General features: G+C 39.2%; 2 protein-coding genes across 2 annotated transcripts in view; one reads left to right on the plus strand and one right to left on the minus strand.

Moving 5' to 3' along the window:
* The window catches only part of LOC101850905 (cilia- and flagella-associated protein 61), a gene marked incomplete at its 3' end in the record, with an annotated part of 24,371 nt that extends 21,492 nt beyond the window's left edge, over window positions 1-2,879 (minus strand). Inside the window, 2 exon segments of the mRNA XM_013087154.1 lie at window positions 2,306-2,488; window positions 2,778-2,879. Of these exon segments, the coding sequence (XP_012942608.1) occupies window positions 2,306-2,448 (143 nt within the window).
* A 283-nt stretch (window positions 2,880-3,162) lies between these two features.
* On the plus strand, window positions 3,163-12,889 carry LOC101851146 (UDP-GalNAc:beta-1,3-N-acetylgalactosaminyltransferase 2). Its single transcript, XM_013087144.2, has 6 exons — window positions 3,163-3,331; window positions 5,392-5,527; window positions 6,119-6,228; window positions 8,821-8,909; window positions 11,613-11,723; window positions 12,718-12,889. The coding sequence occupies exons 1-6, from the start codon at window positions 3,238-3,240 to the stop codon at window positions 12,838-12,840; spliced, it is 663 nt and encodes a 220-aa protein (XP_012942598.1). The 5' UTR covers window positions 3,163-3,237; the 3' UTR covers window positions 12,841-12,889.
* The last annotated feature ends 1,780 nt before the right edge of the window (window positions 12,890-14,669 follow it).

Consider the following 14,669-nt stretch of genomic DNA (forward strand, 5'->3'; position numbering starts at 1 on the left):
AGAGAGAGAGAGAGAGAGAGAGGAAGAAGACTTTGTTTGTATGAGAAAGAGAAGCACATTGACAGAATTACGGTTATTTGAATAAAAGCAGGGGAAAAGTTAGACTGACTGACAGATACAATATAGAGAAAAAAAAAGAAGTAGGACATACCAATGTTGCCCTCCAACCTCCCACAGAGAAAAAGAAGGAGCCAGATAGATAGCTAGGTGGAAAGGGGGGGTGGGGGGTGGGAAGCGGATAATATACACATGTTGACAATCTGACAATAACAGTTTGGTCATCTCACTTTGTACAATCCTTTCAGTTTGGAAAATGGAAATCTCAAGTTCATGTGAGCATCTTGATCAAAGACAGATATGATAAAACCAGTGCTGTAACTACCACTAATTCTTAATTTATGTTTTGCTCCATTTCATAAGGAATCAAACTCTATGCACTGTACAGAGATTTAAAGTAGAAAAAACAGACAGAAAAAAACCCAACATCTGTAAAAGTGAATAATAATGACAGTATTCATGGTCTAAAAAGATGATAAAAGACTCACTATTTTCTATTTCTCTCACATTTTGTGGGAGGGTGTTCCATACTTAAAGCCAGCAAATTCAAAAATATCTTTTACCAAATGAATTGGATTTCAACTAAGACATTATTGATTTGGTGTCAGTTGATGATCGTATGTATCTTGATGAAATGTAGGGGGTCAGCAATTCTTTTGAATATAGTGGTGCATCGCCATTCAAATATATATATAGAAATGAATACAAAAATAAATAGTATTAGAATGGCACGTATCCCCATTCAACAGCAATCTCTGTGAACTTCACAATCTATGTTATAACACAGGAAGATCCTAGAACACTCAGAAACTTTCTCAGCTTCTCAGGAAGCAGGCTTGAGTGCAAGCAGCCGAGCCGATTAAGCGTTCCAACACTAAGAACTGACAAGATCTTCAGCTATTTACAGCTCATGGGTACCTATTCCCAACTGGGTGAAGTGAGGGAAAGTCATATAAAATGTCTTTCCAAAAGACATAATGTCGGGCTCTTGATGGGGTTCAAACACATAACTTTTTGACTAGGTACCAGAAACTAAATTTTCAAACTAGCTGTATGCCAAATTTATCTGTTCCATTTGAAAGGCCTATATCCACTGAGCATTTTGGTACCATTCTTTAACCTCTCCGTCAATTTTTTAAGAAAATGGTAGTTGTTTAAAATTTTATTAAAGTTGTTAAAGTCAGTCACTGGCTGCAACCCCATGTTTGACAGACAATAAAAAAAGTACCAAGAGCAGTAAACATCTCCACATTAACAGAGTACAATCACTATAACAAATATATGGAGCCTAATTTTTTTCAAGACTGAGATCATTACAAATTTATCGCCTCAAACACGATGATTTGTCGTTATTTCGACAAAAACACCGAGCGTTGACCCGGCCGGCGCCGCATCGGCCCCCACGGCGAGCGAGTCGGCTCTATACTGTAGTGTACCACGCGTGCGGGGTCACATGCTTTCCGAGTCTCGTGGAAGGATTGATGAATAATAATGTCAAGTTCATTACTTTATTCTAATAGAAAATAAACTGATCTTTTATTTATTATTGGATACAAATCGAGATATTGGCAACTGAAGGAGGTGGTATTTTACATATTTTGTGTAAAAAGTGATATTTAAACATTTTGATGGTACTTTTAAAAGCTTTCTATTTAGACGCCAAAGGCTAAATATATATCACGGGAAAGCCCGTTTAAAGCTCTAAGTTCTCCGCCAATGAAAAGACGGTATTTAATCATCTCTCGTTCTGTGAAGCATTTGAATGCACGCGTGTCAATTTTTTAACAGGCCGACCACGCATTCCGACCGCGAGGGGCTTCGTTTTCGTCGGCGATTCTCCAGCTCCTTTATAATAATCGGACATAGAAACAACTTACACCATTGTAACGAGGAAAAGCTGAACTTTTACAAGGTGTACGGCATTTGGTGTTTTATAGCGAAAGAGCAAAGAAACAGAGAACGGAATTACCCCGATTTCACGCGGTCAGAAGGCCGCGAGTGCCCGCGAGGCCATGTTTACGCTACCTATTTTGACTGAAAGCCCACCAGTATAACCAGACCACTGGTACTACAATATATATGCACAAATATATTCACTGATTCAGAATCTCATGTTTTGGTATAGTGTTAACATATGTCTTCGCATCCACGGCCAACAGAATAAATGTTCACATTTGCAAAACAAAATATAAGGACGAGCGAGTCCTTAAATTGTCAAGTCCAAAGCAATCACATTCCATATACTTACATAACATTTACAATGTTGACTCTCCCAAATAACTTCTCTGTCCATGGTTCTACTAGTTTGATGATGTGAGGTGCATCAAGTGATTCTGTGCGTCTAGCTGTAATCACTTCTGCCTCTCCATCTTGGCTGATTGGCGTTGCCATTGTAATTTGTTATTTGAGACTTGCTTTTGCTCTGCAGAATCTGTGAAAATGTACAAAAGGACGTTAGAAAATGGTTTTTGTTTTCAAATCTGATTATTAGTGAACAAAACATATCAACAGAGTCATTTTCTGTACCATAGGAATTATTTTTTCGACCATCAAAGAGTGTAAACAAGCACCCACTCAGAGTCTGATACACTGACTTCAGATTGATGTTCGCGTGTTGGATACGATATGTTCAAGAAAAATAAGCAAAAATAGATTTGGATATATAAAACAAGATTCACAACACTCAACCAGCTCTTGGAAAATCACAACCAAACAAGTACCGATAAAAGTAGATTCTGAAGTAGACTAAATTGTTTTCAGAAGGTCTCTTCACTGTATTGTTTGCCTTCACTAAGATTCGTGAAGCATCGTCGCCATTTTTGTCCTAGCAACGTACACTTCCGGAAGACATGGCAAATGTAAAAACCATGAAAAATTGTTTGTAAAAAAAATATTATTTTACTAAATTCATCAAATAACAGTTTTGCATAGGATTTGGAGACTAACTAAGAAATACATATATCTGTCTATAAGAAAGTTTTCAGATTATGTTAAAGATTTCTTTAAAAAAGACTAAACACTCAAAATGAACTCGTACTTTGTTGCAGGAAGGCGCGCAGAGGAAGCAAAACCGAAAGTAGAAATCTACAGGAAATATAAAAAGTAGACAGAGTAGCAGACGATAAAAGTTGCAAGACTTTTCTCGTCTCTTGAGTTTTAGAACTTGGAAAAGCTCGGACAATGGCTTTTAGAAAACTCTGTTTTCTGTTCAGTGCTCTCATTTTGGGAGTCGGCGTTTTGATATCATACTTGGATTCATCGTGTCCATATCTTGGTAATGTTGTATTACTGATGAAGCCTGATGTGTTGATTAATTAGTCTACGATCGTCATTCTGACCCGCAACTGCCAGCCGTTATATCCAGAAATCTAGTGATAGTGTTAGTGCTTGGTTATTTAATCAAGACCATTTGCTTCGAGCTTTAACCCCCGGGGGCCACTACAGCCGAATCTATGTGAGCCTGGGCCGCAGCAAGCTTTCCACAAAAGAAAAAAAAAAAAGCAATGAAAAAGAAGTACAACTTTGAAATTGTGTTTACAAATAGTCAACAATCACCACCAGAAGTTGTCACAAGCCTGAGCTATAGTTCCCATGCGTGAATTTTAAACAGTAGGCCTACCCCTATTCAAAAGCCATCCAGAGCAACTCTTTGGCTAGGGAGCATGTGAGGAACGCGTGCAAGCCGCACTAACACACTTAAATTTGATGTCAAGTAAAAGCCGCAAAATTATAGCCTACCGTCCATCCTGCACACCTCAGTTGGCCTGGGAGCTGAGAGTTTGAGACCACTGATCTAGATATCTAGACTCTCTCTGCCTACCAGACCACTGTGAGCAAGTTGTTCATCTTATCTGAATGCGACCAGAAAGGGATAACAAAAAAGTTGTTCCCGCATCCGATCCGGACTTTGGGGATTGCCTTGTTAGTGAGACAACTTCCTGGGCCTTCGGCATATTGTGGTAGGGTGGCCAGTTCCTTTCCACGCTGCCTTTACTTCCCCAACTCGAAGTCAGGTACCCTTCCTGCTGGATGGGCAGGAGGGGGCGAAAAAAATCTGTGTCCGAATCAGGGCTCGAACCCGGACTTTCCACTTCGGAGACGAGCGCGCTAACCGCTCCGCCACGGCACCCTCCAGAAAGGGATAGGCCCTATAATTCCTTTAAATATTTTTGGAGAAACTCAAGTGTTGTTTATTGCAAAATAGGGGGAAAGGAATTTTTTTTTCAACAATCCCTGAGACAAAATGTAATGTGAACATAAATAGTGGCTTGTGTTAATCTGCAGATTGTGGAATAAAAGAGATCAATAAATTTGTATAGATGCTGTGAAGTGCAGCTCAGCTATCACGGGTAAATTCAGTGCCATAAATAGGGCTTGGGTAAATGCAGCTCACAGCCATATACAAGGCTTGCGTAAATGCAGCTCACAGCCATATATACAAGGCTTGGGTAAATGCAGCTCACCGCCATATATAAAGAATATGGATAAATGCAGCTCACAGCCATATATAAAGATATGGGTAAATGCAGCTCACAGCCATATATAAAGAATATGGGTAAATGCAGCTCACAGCCATATATAAAGAATCAGTTTTCTATGGTAGGCCAGCTCCGCTGCACTTTCAGTAGTGATGTTATGTTTTCTCAGGGTTTCCTTGACACCCTCGATCCATCTTTTGCGTTACCTTCCTCTTCCTTTCTAGCCTGAGTGCTGGGTGTTGTGGGCCCTTGAGGCTGGCTAGCCAGGTGACATGCGTAACAGGTGGCCAAACCATTTTATTCTTTTTTTGGCCATCTGTTACGCATGTCACCTGGCCAGCCAGTCTCGAGAGCCTACAACAAAATTGGGTAAATGCAGCTCGAAGCTACGTAGCCTATATATAGCAGCATGGGTAAATGCAGCTAACAGTCACATATAAAAAGCTTGGGTAAATGTGGCTGAGGCTAGGGAATGAGTGAAAGATGTGTCATAAGGATCTCTCATCAATCAAATTTTGGTTGGTAATAAGCCTGTTCTCAAGTTGCACCCCCCATCTCTTTCTTTTACTTTGTCATTAATTTCTCTTGCTATCCCTTCCTCCTCCCTTATTCTGTCTGCTTTTCCCTTTTCACCCTCCCTTTGTCAGCGGGGTCATTTCAGAACAAACTTGCAAAAAATAAAATCTTTTCCTTCATTTTAAGCAAGTTTTCATTTTTATCTGTCTATGGGAAATCAAAAGCTTTAGTTTGCACTCATGCTACAGATCTTTGAACTTCACTCTCTTGTATTGTGGGAGACTCGTCTGTCTTGTTGTGATATTAAAAAATCCAGCATTTTGTTTTCATCATTTCCCAGGGTTTAAAGAGTTGACCAAAACAGATGTTGATGTGGCGATCTGTGTGCTGTCAGCGAGGGAAAACTTTGACCAGCGAGCTGCGATACGAAAATCTTGGATGAAGGAAGTCACAGACGTTAACTCAGAATATCACAAGTATTTTCTCTTTCCTTTTTATGATTTAGAATAGTCTTGAATTTATGGAGGTAGAATTATGATCAGAAATGAAAGTTTAAAAACGTTTTCTGTTTAATAGTTCACATTGAAATAAATGAACAAAAACATGACTCTATTTTTCATTACAGTTGTTTTTTTGTATGACTCTATTATCTTGTCAAACTGAACTCATTATATTATAGCGTGATGTCATATATGTCATATATATATATCAATAAGGTCTGACTGAATATTTTATTTGTTTTTCATGTGAATCTCTTTTCTAGATTTCTTAGAACTTCATTTAGAGAATTTTACCTTTGCTCTGTTTCAGAATCTGATCCTTAAATTATATAAGGTGGACAGATGTGTATAATTTTAAAAAGATAACTTTAAATCTAATAACCAGCCTCTGAAATGCTTATTTAGACCGTGGAATTGAGTTTATACAGATAGTTGTGCATATAACATCTGTGGCAACCCTTTGCACTTTTTTGTTGTTCTTTTTGTTTCAGAACATATTTTAAGATGTTGATGATGATATTCATAGAGGCACCTGTATCGATTTACACTTGATTCCTATCTTCGCAGAAGTGTTATGGCCAAGTTTGTGGTGGGAAGTGTGGCGTGTCCAGTGCACAAACAAGACCGAGTGGACGCAGAGGGATGTGAGAAATGGACGCCGGTCTTGCCCACTGAAGGTTTGTTGCTCGTTTGATAGAAATGTCCTCATGACATGAACAGCGTGTGTACTGTGTTACCGTAAGGCTGTTTATGGTTGCACATGGACGATGTTTTTAATTGATTTTCTCTGCCTGTCTGCTGGTTTGTCGTATCCCTTACAGTTTATTTGGCCCTGACAAGCACGTCAGTATTCTGCCCCCTTAATGACCTCAGTTGTGTTGATGGGAGCGTAAAACGCTTATAATTACATTTATGAGGCAACATGGTGAAATCAGGCGCTCGTCAAAATAATGAAAGTGAAGAAACTGGCATTTACCTGCAGGTTTGGGAGTTTCTATCGAATTTTTGTTTTTTGATTCAGCACCTTTCATGTTCTTTGCAGAACTCATTTCTGTGTGGATTTTACTGAACAAAGTTGATTAAAGGCACAACAAATATACATTTTCTATTTCCTCAGACTCTCAAGCTAAGGAAATAACTAAAGTTTGGCGGCCATTTTCTCGCCAATCTTACCTCTGAACCTCTGAAACCCGGCGATCCCCACCTCCTTCAGTTGCCAATATCTCGATTTGTATCCAAGATGAATGAATATGTTTTCATCGAAAACAAGACAAATGAAGAAGCCTTAAGATGATACCAATAACTCCACATGCCCAAAAATTGACGAGCGCCTGATTCCTCTGCGTCATGACACATTTCTTAAAAATACAGCAAGAAGATCTTTATATGCCAGCGTGCTGATGTTTAAGATTATGGGTGAAGGAAATCTCATTTTTTTCAAAGTAAACTTTTGGATTTGCGCAAGCAGAATTATGATGAGAAATTTCTACAGTGTGTGTACATACCTGTTATTATTAAAGGAATTAATTAAAACGGTCCTAGTCATTTGTTTAGCTTTGCTTTATGTGAAGCTGTCACTGGTAATATGTGAGGCAGCGTGGTGGAATCAGGCTCTCGTCAATTTTCGGGCATGTAGAGTTATTGGTATCATCTTAAAGCTTGTTCACTTGTCTTTATTTGGATGTAAAAAATATCCATTTATAAAATCTTAAATACAAGTCGAGATATTTGCGAATGAAGGAGGTGGTGGTCACTTGTTTTCAGAGGTAAAGTTAGTGAGAAATGGCCGCCAAAGATTATTTATTTCCTTAGCTCAAGAGTCCGTGGTAACTTAAAATTTACATTTTTTGTGCCTTTAATCAATGTTTTTCAGAAATATCCACACAGAAATGAGTTCTTTAATGGGCATGAAAGGTGTTGAGCCAAAAAAGAAAATTTTATAAAAATTCACAAACATGCGGAAAAATGCAAGTTTCTTCACTTTGATTATTTTGACGAGCGCCTGATTCCACCACGCTGCCTCACATATACAGCTGTATCTGAGTTGACTCAGTGTTTTTTTGCTTTGTGTTCAGTACTATGGAGACTAAACTTAGCTGGAAGTAGTACAAATTTAACCCTGGCATGTTTTCTTTGACCTCAGCATAGTATCAACATTTTTGTCACCACGTGGTGGAATCTGGCGCATGTTGATTTTTGGACATATTATGGAGTTATTGGTATCATCTTAAAGCTTGTTCAACTGTCTTCCTTTCGATGGAAAAATTATCCCTCTTTCTTCATATGAAGCCGAGATATTTACTTTTGAAGAAGGTGCGGGTCACCTGGTTTCGGAGGTAAAATTAGTGTTTTTAAATGGACGTAAAAGGTGTTGAGCCAAAAATTTTAAATTCGATGAAAATTGCCAAGTAGGAAGAAAATTGCCATTTCCTTCAATTTAATTATTTTGACGAGCGGCTGATTTCACCACAACGCCTAACACTTTTTAAAATTGGAGGTGTCAACTTACTTTTTTATCATAATTTCATTTCTTAATAGATTCACTTTTTTTCATACTTTAAAAACATATCTTGTAAGCACATAGAGGTGTATTGCACAGGATTGGGGGCTGTTGAAATGATCTGCGTTATCGTCAGGTCTATTATTCTTCTTCATGTGCCAGATCAGAAAAGAAATGATGACCTTGGTTTGCCACTCATTTCTCTGCTCAGTTGCTCTAAAAAAACCCACGATATTATCCTGGTCTTTCCTTGTCACCTATTTGTTCAAGTTCTTTTCTACTCCTGTTTCTTTTGACTTCACAATTTTTTTGGTGAAAGCAGGATGCCCAGTGCCTTTTATGTCCATTCAAGTACCCCAGGAACTGCATTTGTCTTCTTCTAATTGTTCCTGGTATCCATTTTCAATTTTCCATTTATAGCTTTTGTTGAAATATTGTGACTGTCTCTTTAGAACAAAAAGATGACATCACTAGAACTATCTTGAAATGATCTTGCAATTGTTACAAATTGTGAGTTGGTGGTTGACAGGAGCTCTTGTCTGGTATGTTTCTTCTTTCCTATCAAACGTTTATCATCCTAATTTCTCCTCCTTATTTTTTGTGTTTGTTACTCTCTTGTAACGCCTCTAATCTTCGGCACTTGAGTGACCTTATTGTGTTGCAAGTGCTGTAAAACTCTAACTAAAACTACAACAAATTGGGTAAAATAATCTGTTTGAAATGATGAAACACAAGCCACTGATTTACTGAAGTGTTTCTCCCTCTTCAGAACAAAGAGATGGTCTCTCTGCCTTTGTGCTGACTGATGTACTCACCTCCAGAGGGCCGGTCTCACCTGTCACGTCTGTCTACTTCAAAGTAAGTGGCAACCATGTTTGATATTGATGATTTTATGCTCTGAATGTGTAACTGAGAGAAATAGGTCAGCTCTGTTTTTGTTCTGAAACCATTGCTGAGGTCACTCTAACTTAGAGGTCAGCATGTACTAAGCTATAACTTGTATAAAAGTCACTCATAACTTGTATAAAAGGCACTCATAACTTGTATAAAAGGCACTCATAACTTGTATAAAAGATAACTTGTATAAAAGGCACTCATAACTTGTAAAAAAGGCACTCATAACTTGTATAAAAGGCAATCATAACTTGTATAAAAGACAATCATAACTTGTATAAAAGTCACTCATAACTTGTATAAAAGGCAATCATAACTTGTATAAAAGGCACTCATAACTTGTATAAAAGATAACTTGTGTAAAAGTCACTCATAACTTGTATAAAAGGCACTCATAACTTGTAAAAAAGGCACTCATAACTTGTATAAAAGGCAATCATAACTTGTATAAAAGACAATCATAACTTGTATAAAAGTCACTCATAACTTGTATAAAAGGCAATCATAACTTGTATAAAAGGCACTCATAACTTGTATAAAAGATAACTTGTGTAAAAGTCACTCATAACTTGTATAAAAGGCACTCATAACTTGTATAAAAGGCACTCATAACTTGTATAATATAAAAGGCACTCAAAGCTATCTTTTATGTCTCATCATTTAAATCAGAAGGGTTTTTTGTCAAGCGGGCAAAAATTTTCCAGAAACCAGGTCCTCAGTTTGAGCATAACACAGTGGATGTGAGTCGGTGGTAAGACTTGCTGTTGTTGATTCTTTAAGTGTAGTGCACTACTAAACACATTTTGTAGGAATGGATGGTTTGAGGGTGCTACTGGTGCGTCTTACTTCTTTTCTTTTTCACTTTTATTCCTGTCTGTTTTTCTTACTTTTTCCTTTCAATAAAGGACATTTATTTTGTGTGGGCGGTTGGTGGGTGCTCTGATGTGGTTTGCTCCTTCTTTCTTATCTAACATCTATCGTCCTTATCACCCCTCCTTCTTTTTTATGTTTGTTACTCTCTTGTAACACCTCTAATCTTCTAGCGCTCATATGACCTTATGCAGTTGCGAGCGCTGTGAAACGTCTACTTAAAAAAAAAAGAAAGTTATTTTGTCAAGTGCTTCTTTTTTCTCAAACAAGCGAACAAGCGAGCCCTATCAGACACACTGTAAGTCATTTTGGAAGCAGAGTTTTTTATGACTTTTTTGGACTGAAAGGACTTAATATTCATGGACGGAGAAAAATAATACAGAACCCTCATCGATTCGAACCAAACACTTTGGCTTGACAGATCTCATGTAAGTTCCCGTGTACCAGCGACCTACACAGAGTGATGAGAGAAGTGAGAAAGAAAGGGTCTCTCTCTCTCTTGTCAATCTATGGCACAGGCTGGGAGTAGAAAATAGCAGAGCTCAAAAACTATTTATCTTCTGTTCCAAGGAGAAGCATTACTCTACACATCCTGGGGGGTATTTTCTGAACGACTAAGTCTGTCAAATGGAATGCCAGGAGAGACAAAAAACCCCTACAGTTGAACTTGCTCTAACGGCCACCAGTGTGAGACAATCACCTGTACAAACCGCCACTTCCCATTTCCTACCTAGTGTATTTTTTACGTTATAATGGCACTGTGTAAGACAGTCACCTGTATAACATGGGCTCTTTTCTCCTCGACAATGGGTGGCCGTCTTAGATTGTTTCAACTGTATTTCGCGTCACTTAGATGCCCTGTGTATTTTTTGGGTTAGAACGCATGATCAAAATTCTACTTGTACCGATAAAAATTTCTTGCTCTTTGTGTACTTTGGAAAATCATCTTCTTTAGGTAAATAGCAGAAAAATGGGAACCCAGAAAATTCCAGACTTGTGCGTTTCAAGAACGACACCGATATTATGAGAGTTGTATTTAAAAATTTTTTTTTTTTGTTAGTGTTTTTACGGCGCTCGCAACTACATAAGGTCATATGAGCGCGCGGGACACACCAAATATTTTCAGTTGGAAGGAAATTTTGAATTTTGCCGGGGTGGAGGCCGAAGCCTACTCTTATCGATTTTAGACCACCAAGGGATCTTTAACGTCTGCAACTTGCAGTTGTAGATCTTTCTTACCAGAAGATCAGGGGTGTGGCAGAAAGACAGCAGTAAGGAGGAGCCAAGGAGTAGCAGTAGAAAGGCTGCAGAATGAGTCAGGAGCCCAGAGGAGGGGGCAAAGGAGGTGAGGGGGTGGGGCAGAAAGTGGAAATGAAAGCAGACGACAGAACATTGCCTGAGAGCAGGAAAGGAGGTGAAAGGAGACAATTTTAGAGAAGAAAATTTTTCGGTCGCTACCCGGATTCGAACACGGGACCTTTGAATGAGAGGCCAACACCTTAACCTCTAGGCCACGAGAGCCCCCCAAATGTTGTTTAAATTTGTGAAGATTCTTGAAAGAGAATAGCTCAAATAGTTAATAAGAAAAAAAAATCAACAACTCTGCTGCTTTTATATCTGATAACAAAGGGAAATCAAACTAAAACTTGCTATCTTTTCTCTCTGCACAAGTTATAGTACAAAGACTCGGTGACACACTGGTATTTCTGATAACGAAGTGAAGTCAAACACCCCCCCCCCCCCCCCCCTCACCCATCCCCTCCAATTCATCTGGCTGTTTCCCCCTCTCTGTTCAAGGTACTCCATGATGTAACTGTTGAGAGAATTGGTTTGTCTGGATTACTTCCCCTGCCCGACACATCCTGGGGCCGTGTGCTGGAGGCTGTGATGTATGACGCTGTGTCTGACGTGAGTCCTTGAGTAATATCCCGTACTGCTGCTCATCCATTCTCAGTGGGGACTATTGTTGGCTGGGCCTGAAAACTGCTTGTCAAGAGGGGCAGGAAAAGCCTTCTTCTCCTCCCATAGGTCCCGGTGATTGAAGGATGAAGGTGTCTGTGAGATGACTTCCCTGTTGAGGGAATAAATGCTCACTACAAATACAAGCAAGGACCTCTGAAAAAATGGTGAAATGGTATAGGTTTAATTCTCCTATCAACACTTTTCGGTTATTTAAGAGGCGGGACCTCTGAGGTTAACGTCCATCTCCGAAAGGACAGAGTCAAGCGGGAAATTCATGTAAAATGCCTTTCCCAAGGATACAACTTCGGACCGAGCTGAGGCTCGAACCCCCGAACCCACAATCTCTTGATTATGGGTCCAGTAGCCTAACCACCAGGTCACCGACGCCACTACGGACCTCTGAACAATATAGAAGAAATGTTAATAAAGTAAAGTAAAATTTCATTTTTAATGGTCACCGCGGAGAACTTTTGTTGTTTTCAATGACATTGCTACATTCATGAATACATAGATAGTTAGTGGACTGCTTTTCATCATTGTTACATAATTAATGAATTATGACACAGTATCATACCAATACAGACTTGTTCCCCTCACATTCCTCTCTAAAGGCTCCTCTTTTATTCTTTTTATAGAGTGAGGCTTCTTTTCTTCCCATTCATCATTTTTGTCTTTCTCGTTTTTTCTGATCTGTAAACAACTTATTTTGTTGATGTGTTCACTTTACTCAAACGAACAAATGAAAAAAGCATTGTTTTGCGTAGCATTAGTATTTCAATTATTCATTCTTAACGAACTTGGGAAAAGTTGATTTGAGTGAGGTACCTATGTCTTTTGTATGTGTCTTTTGTATGTCTACCTATGTCTATGTATTGGTATGTCTTTTTTTGGCATTTTGCTCAGTTTGAATATTTTGTCAACTTGCTCTTTTGGTACGTAGGAGGAAGTGAGCCGAGTGTCATTCCGGCCAGAGCATCCTGGGAAGTCTCACAAGGGATATAACTACCGTTCTGTCCCAGCGCTGATGCTGCCTAAGGTAGGACTGCTATCTATGCTGGCCTAAGGGAACACAGCTGAACGCACGCCTCTGGGTGTCCTTTGTCCTGACTCACACGGACACCAAAACTTACACACACTACCCCCCCCCCCCCCCCTTCTATACTTCTCATCTCCCCACTCTCTCTCCCCTCTTTTTCTCACACTATTCTCTCTAAATATATCTGCTCTCACACTCTCTCTTTCTCTCTCTCTCTCTCTCTCTCTCTCTCTCTCTCTCTGTTTCTCTATTTTTATATCAATTCATTTTTCTGTCATTATCACTCTCTCTCTCTCCCTCTCTCTCTCTCTCTCTCCCTCTCTCTCTCTCTCTCTCTCTCTCTCTCTCTCTCTCTCTCTCTCTCTCTCTACCACAGAGACAAACAGATACCTTACCGGCCATTTCCAGATTTCTTTTCCTTCTCTTAGAGAAAACTGTCCACCTTTTGTTCTCTTCTGGACATTTTTTTTTGCTACTTATAGAGACAAACATTTGATCTTTTAGGTCACTTTCAGACCGTTATTGTCTCTTTACAGACAACTTCTAAGAGTCATAGAGGGAATAATGAATGTTTCCAAAGTCACTTCCAGACTTCTGTCACCACTTCATCCCCATCAATGCCTTTCACCCCTGGCATGGTATAGGCCACATACAAGCTCCTTCCATTAATTATCTCTGTCCTGAGCCATCCTTCCAAGCTTGTTCCAAGTGAGCTTCATTTCTCTCATGTCCCTTTCCACCCATCTCCTCCATGTTTCCCGTGGCCTACCCCTGCCTTGTGCTCCCTGTGGTTTCCACTGCAGTGACTGTCTTGTGATGTTTCCACTGGGCTTTCTGAAGGTGTGTCCCATCCATCGCCACTTTCTTAGTCCTATTTCTACTTCTATATCCTTTTGTCCTGTCCTTTCCCACTGCTCTTCATTTCTTATTCTATCCTGCCACTTAATTCTTAGAATACTCCTCGTACATCTGTTTCTGTCTCCACTTACAGAGATAAATATATCTCTTCTACATCCCTTCCTTCCAGATCTCTTTTGCCAGTTTACTGGCTGGTCCTAATACTTTCATAGAGACAGAGTTGACCTTTGAGGTCACTTCTGTGCTTCTTTCACCACTCATAGAGACAAACGATTAGCTTTTTAACTCACCTCTAGACTCTGCCACTCATAGAGACAAACGATTAGCTTTTTAACTCACTTCTAGACTCTGCCACTCATAGAGACAAACGATTAGCTTTTTAACTCACTTCTAGACTCTGCCACTCATGAAGACAAACTGATAACCTAATAGGTCCATTCAAGATTTTATTTGCCCCGCATTTACAGAGATAAACATACAGTGAAACCTTGGTAGAACGTTCTCCCTTCAGATCCAAGATTTCCTACGTTTTAGCCAAGGTGCATAGTAACCAAAAAATGGTAGTAACAGGGGAGGTTGCTGTAAAGTATTTTTTAAATACACTTTTTAAATTATTGCTGCCCCACTCCCTCCCGGGAACTAAAAGAGTTCATTATGAATTGATAAAAGTAAAAAAAAATTTTTTGTTGTTGCTTTGATATGTTTTTTTTTTCAAATCCAAGTAGACATACATGCATAAGTAATTTATGAATGTGGTGAGGTTGGAGATCATGATAGTGCTGATGATGTTTTTTATCACGTCCCTGATGATGATGATGATGATGATGATGATGATGATGATGACGATGATAACAAATATTGGACATACAACAAAGATTTTGCTGGAAGAGAGAACCATCTTAAGTTGAACTTTGAATGTTATGACCATGCATGGAGTAAATATTGGCCCAACCCTAGGGAGAGAGAAGCAAATCTCTATGGGGGGGGGGGGGGGGGGA

The sequence above is a fragment of the Aplysia californica genome, unplaced genomic scaffold (assembly GCF_000002075.1).
Source record: "Aplysia californica isolate F4 #8 unplaced genomic scaffold, AplCal3.0 scaffold00551, whole genome shotgun sequence".
Classification (NCBI taxonomy): domain Eukaryota; kingdom Metazoa; phylum Mollusca; class Gastropoda; order Aplysiida; family Aplysiidae; genus Aplysia; species Aplysia californica.

Excerpts from the sequence above, each read along its gene's own strand:
- LOC101851146 (XM_013087144.2), top strand. The coding sequence starts at position 3,238 with ATGGCTTTTAGAAAACTCTGTTTTCTGTTCAGTGCTCTCATTTTGGGA. Across the intron at positions 3,332-5,391 it reads TTCATCGTGTCCATATCTTG|GGTTTAAAGAGTTGACCAAA; the intron begins GTAATGTTGTAT and ends ATCATTTCCCAG. Across the intron at positions 8,910-11,612 it reads TCACGTCTGTCTACTTCAAA|GTACTCCATGATGTAACTGT; the intron begins GTAAGTGGCAAC and ends TCTCTGTTCAAG.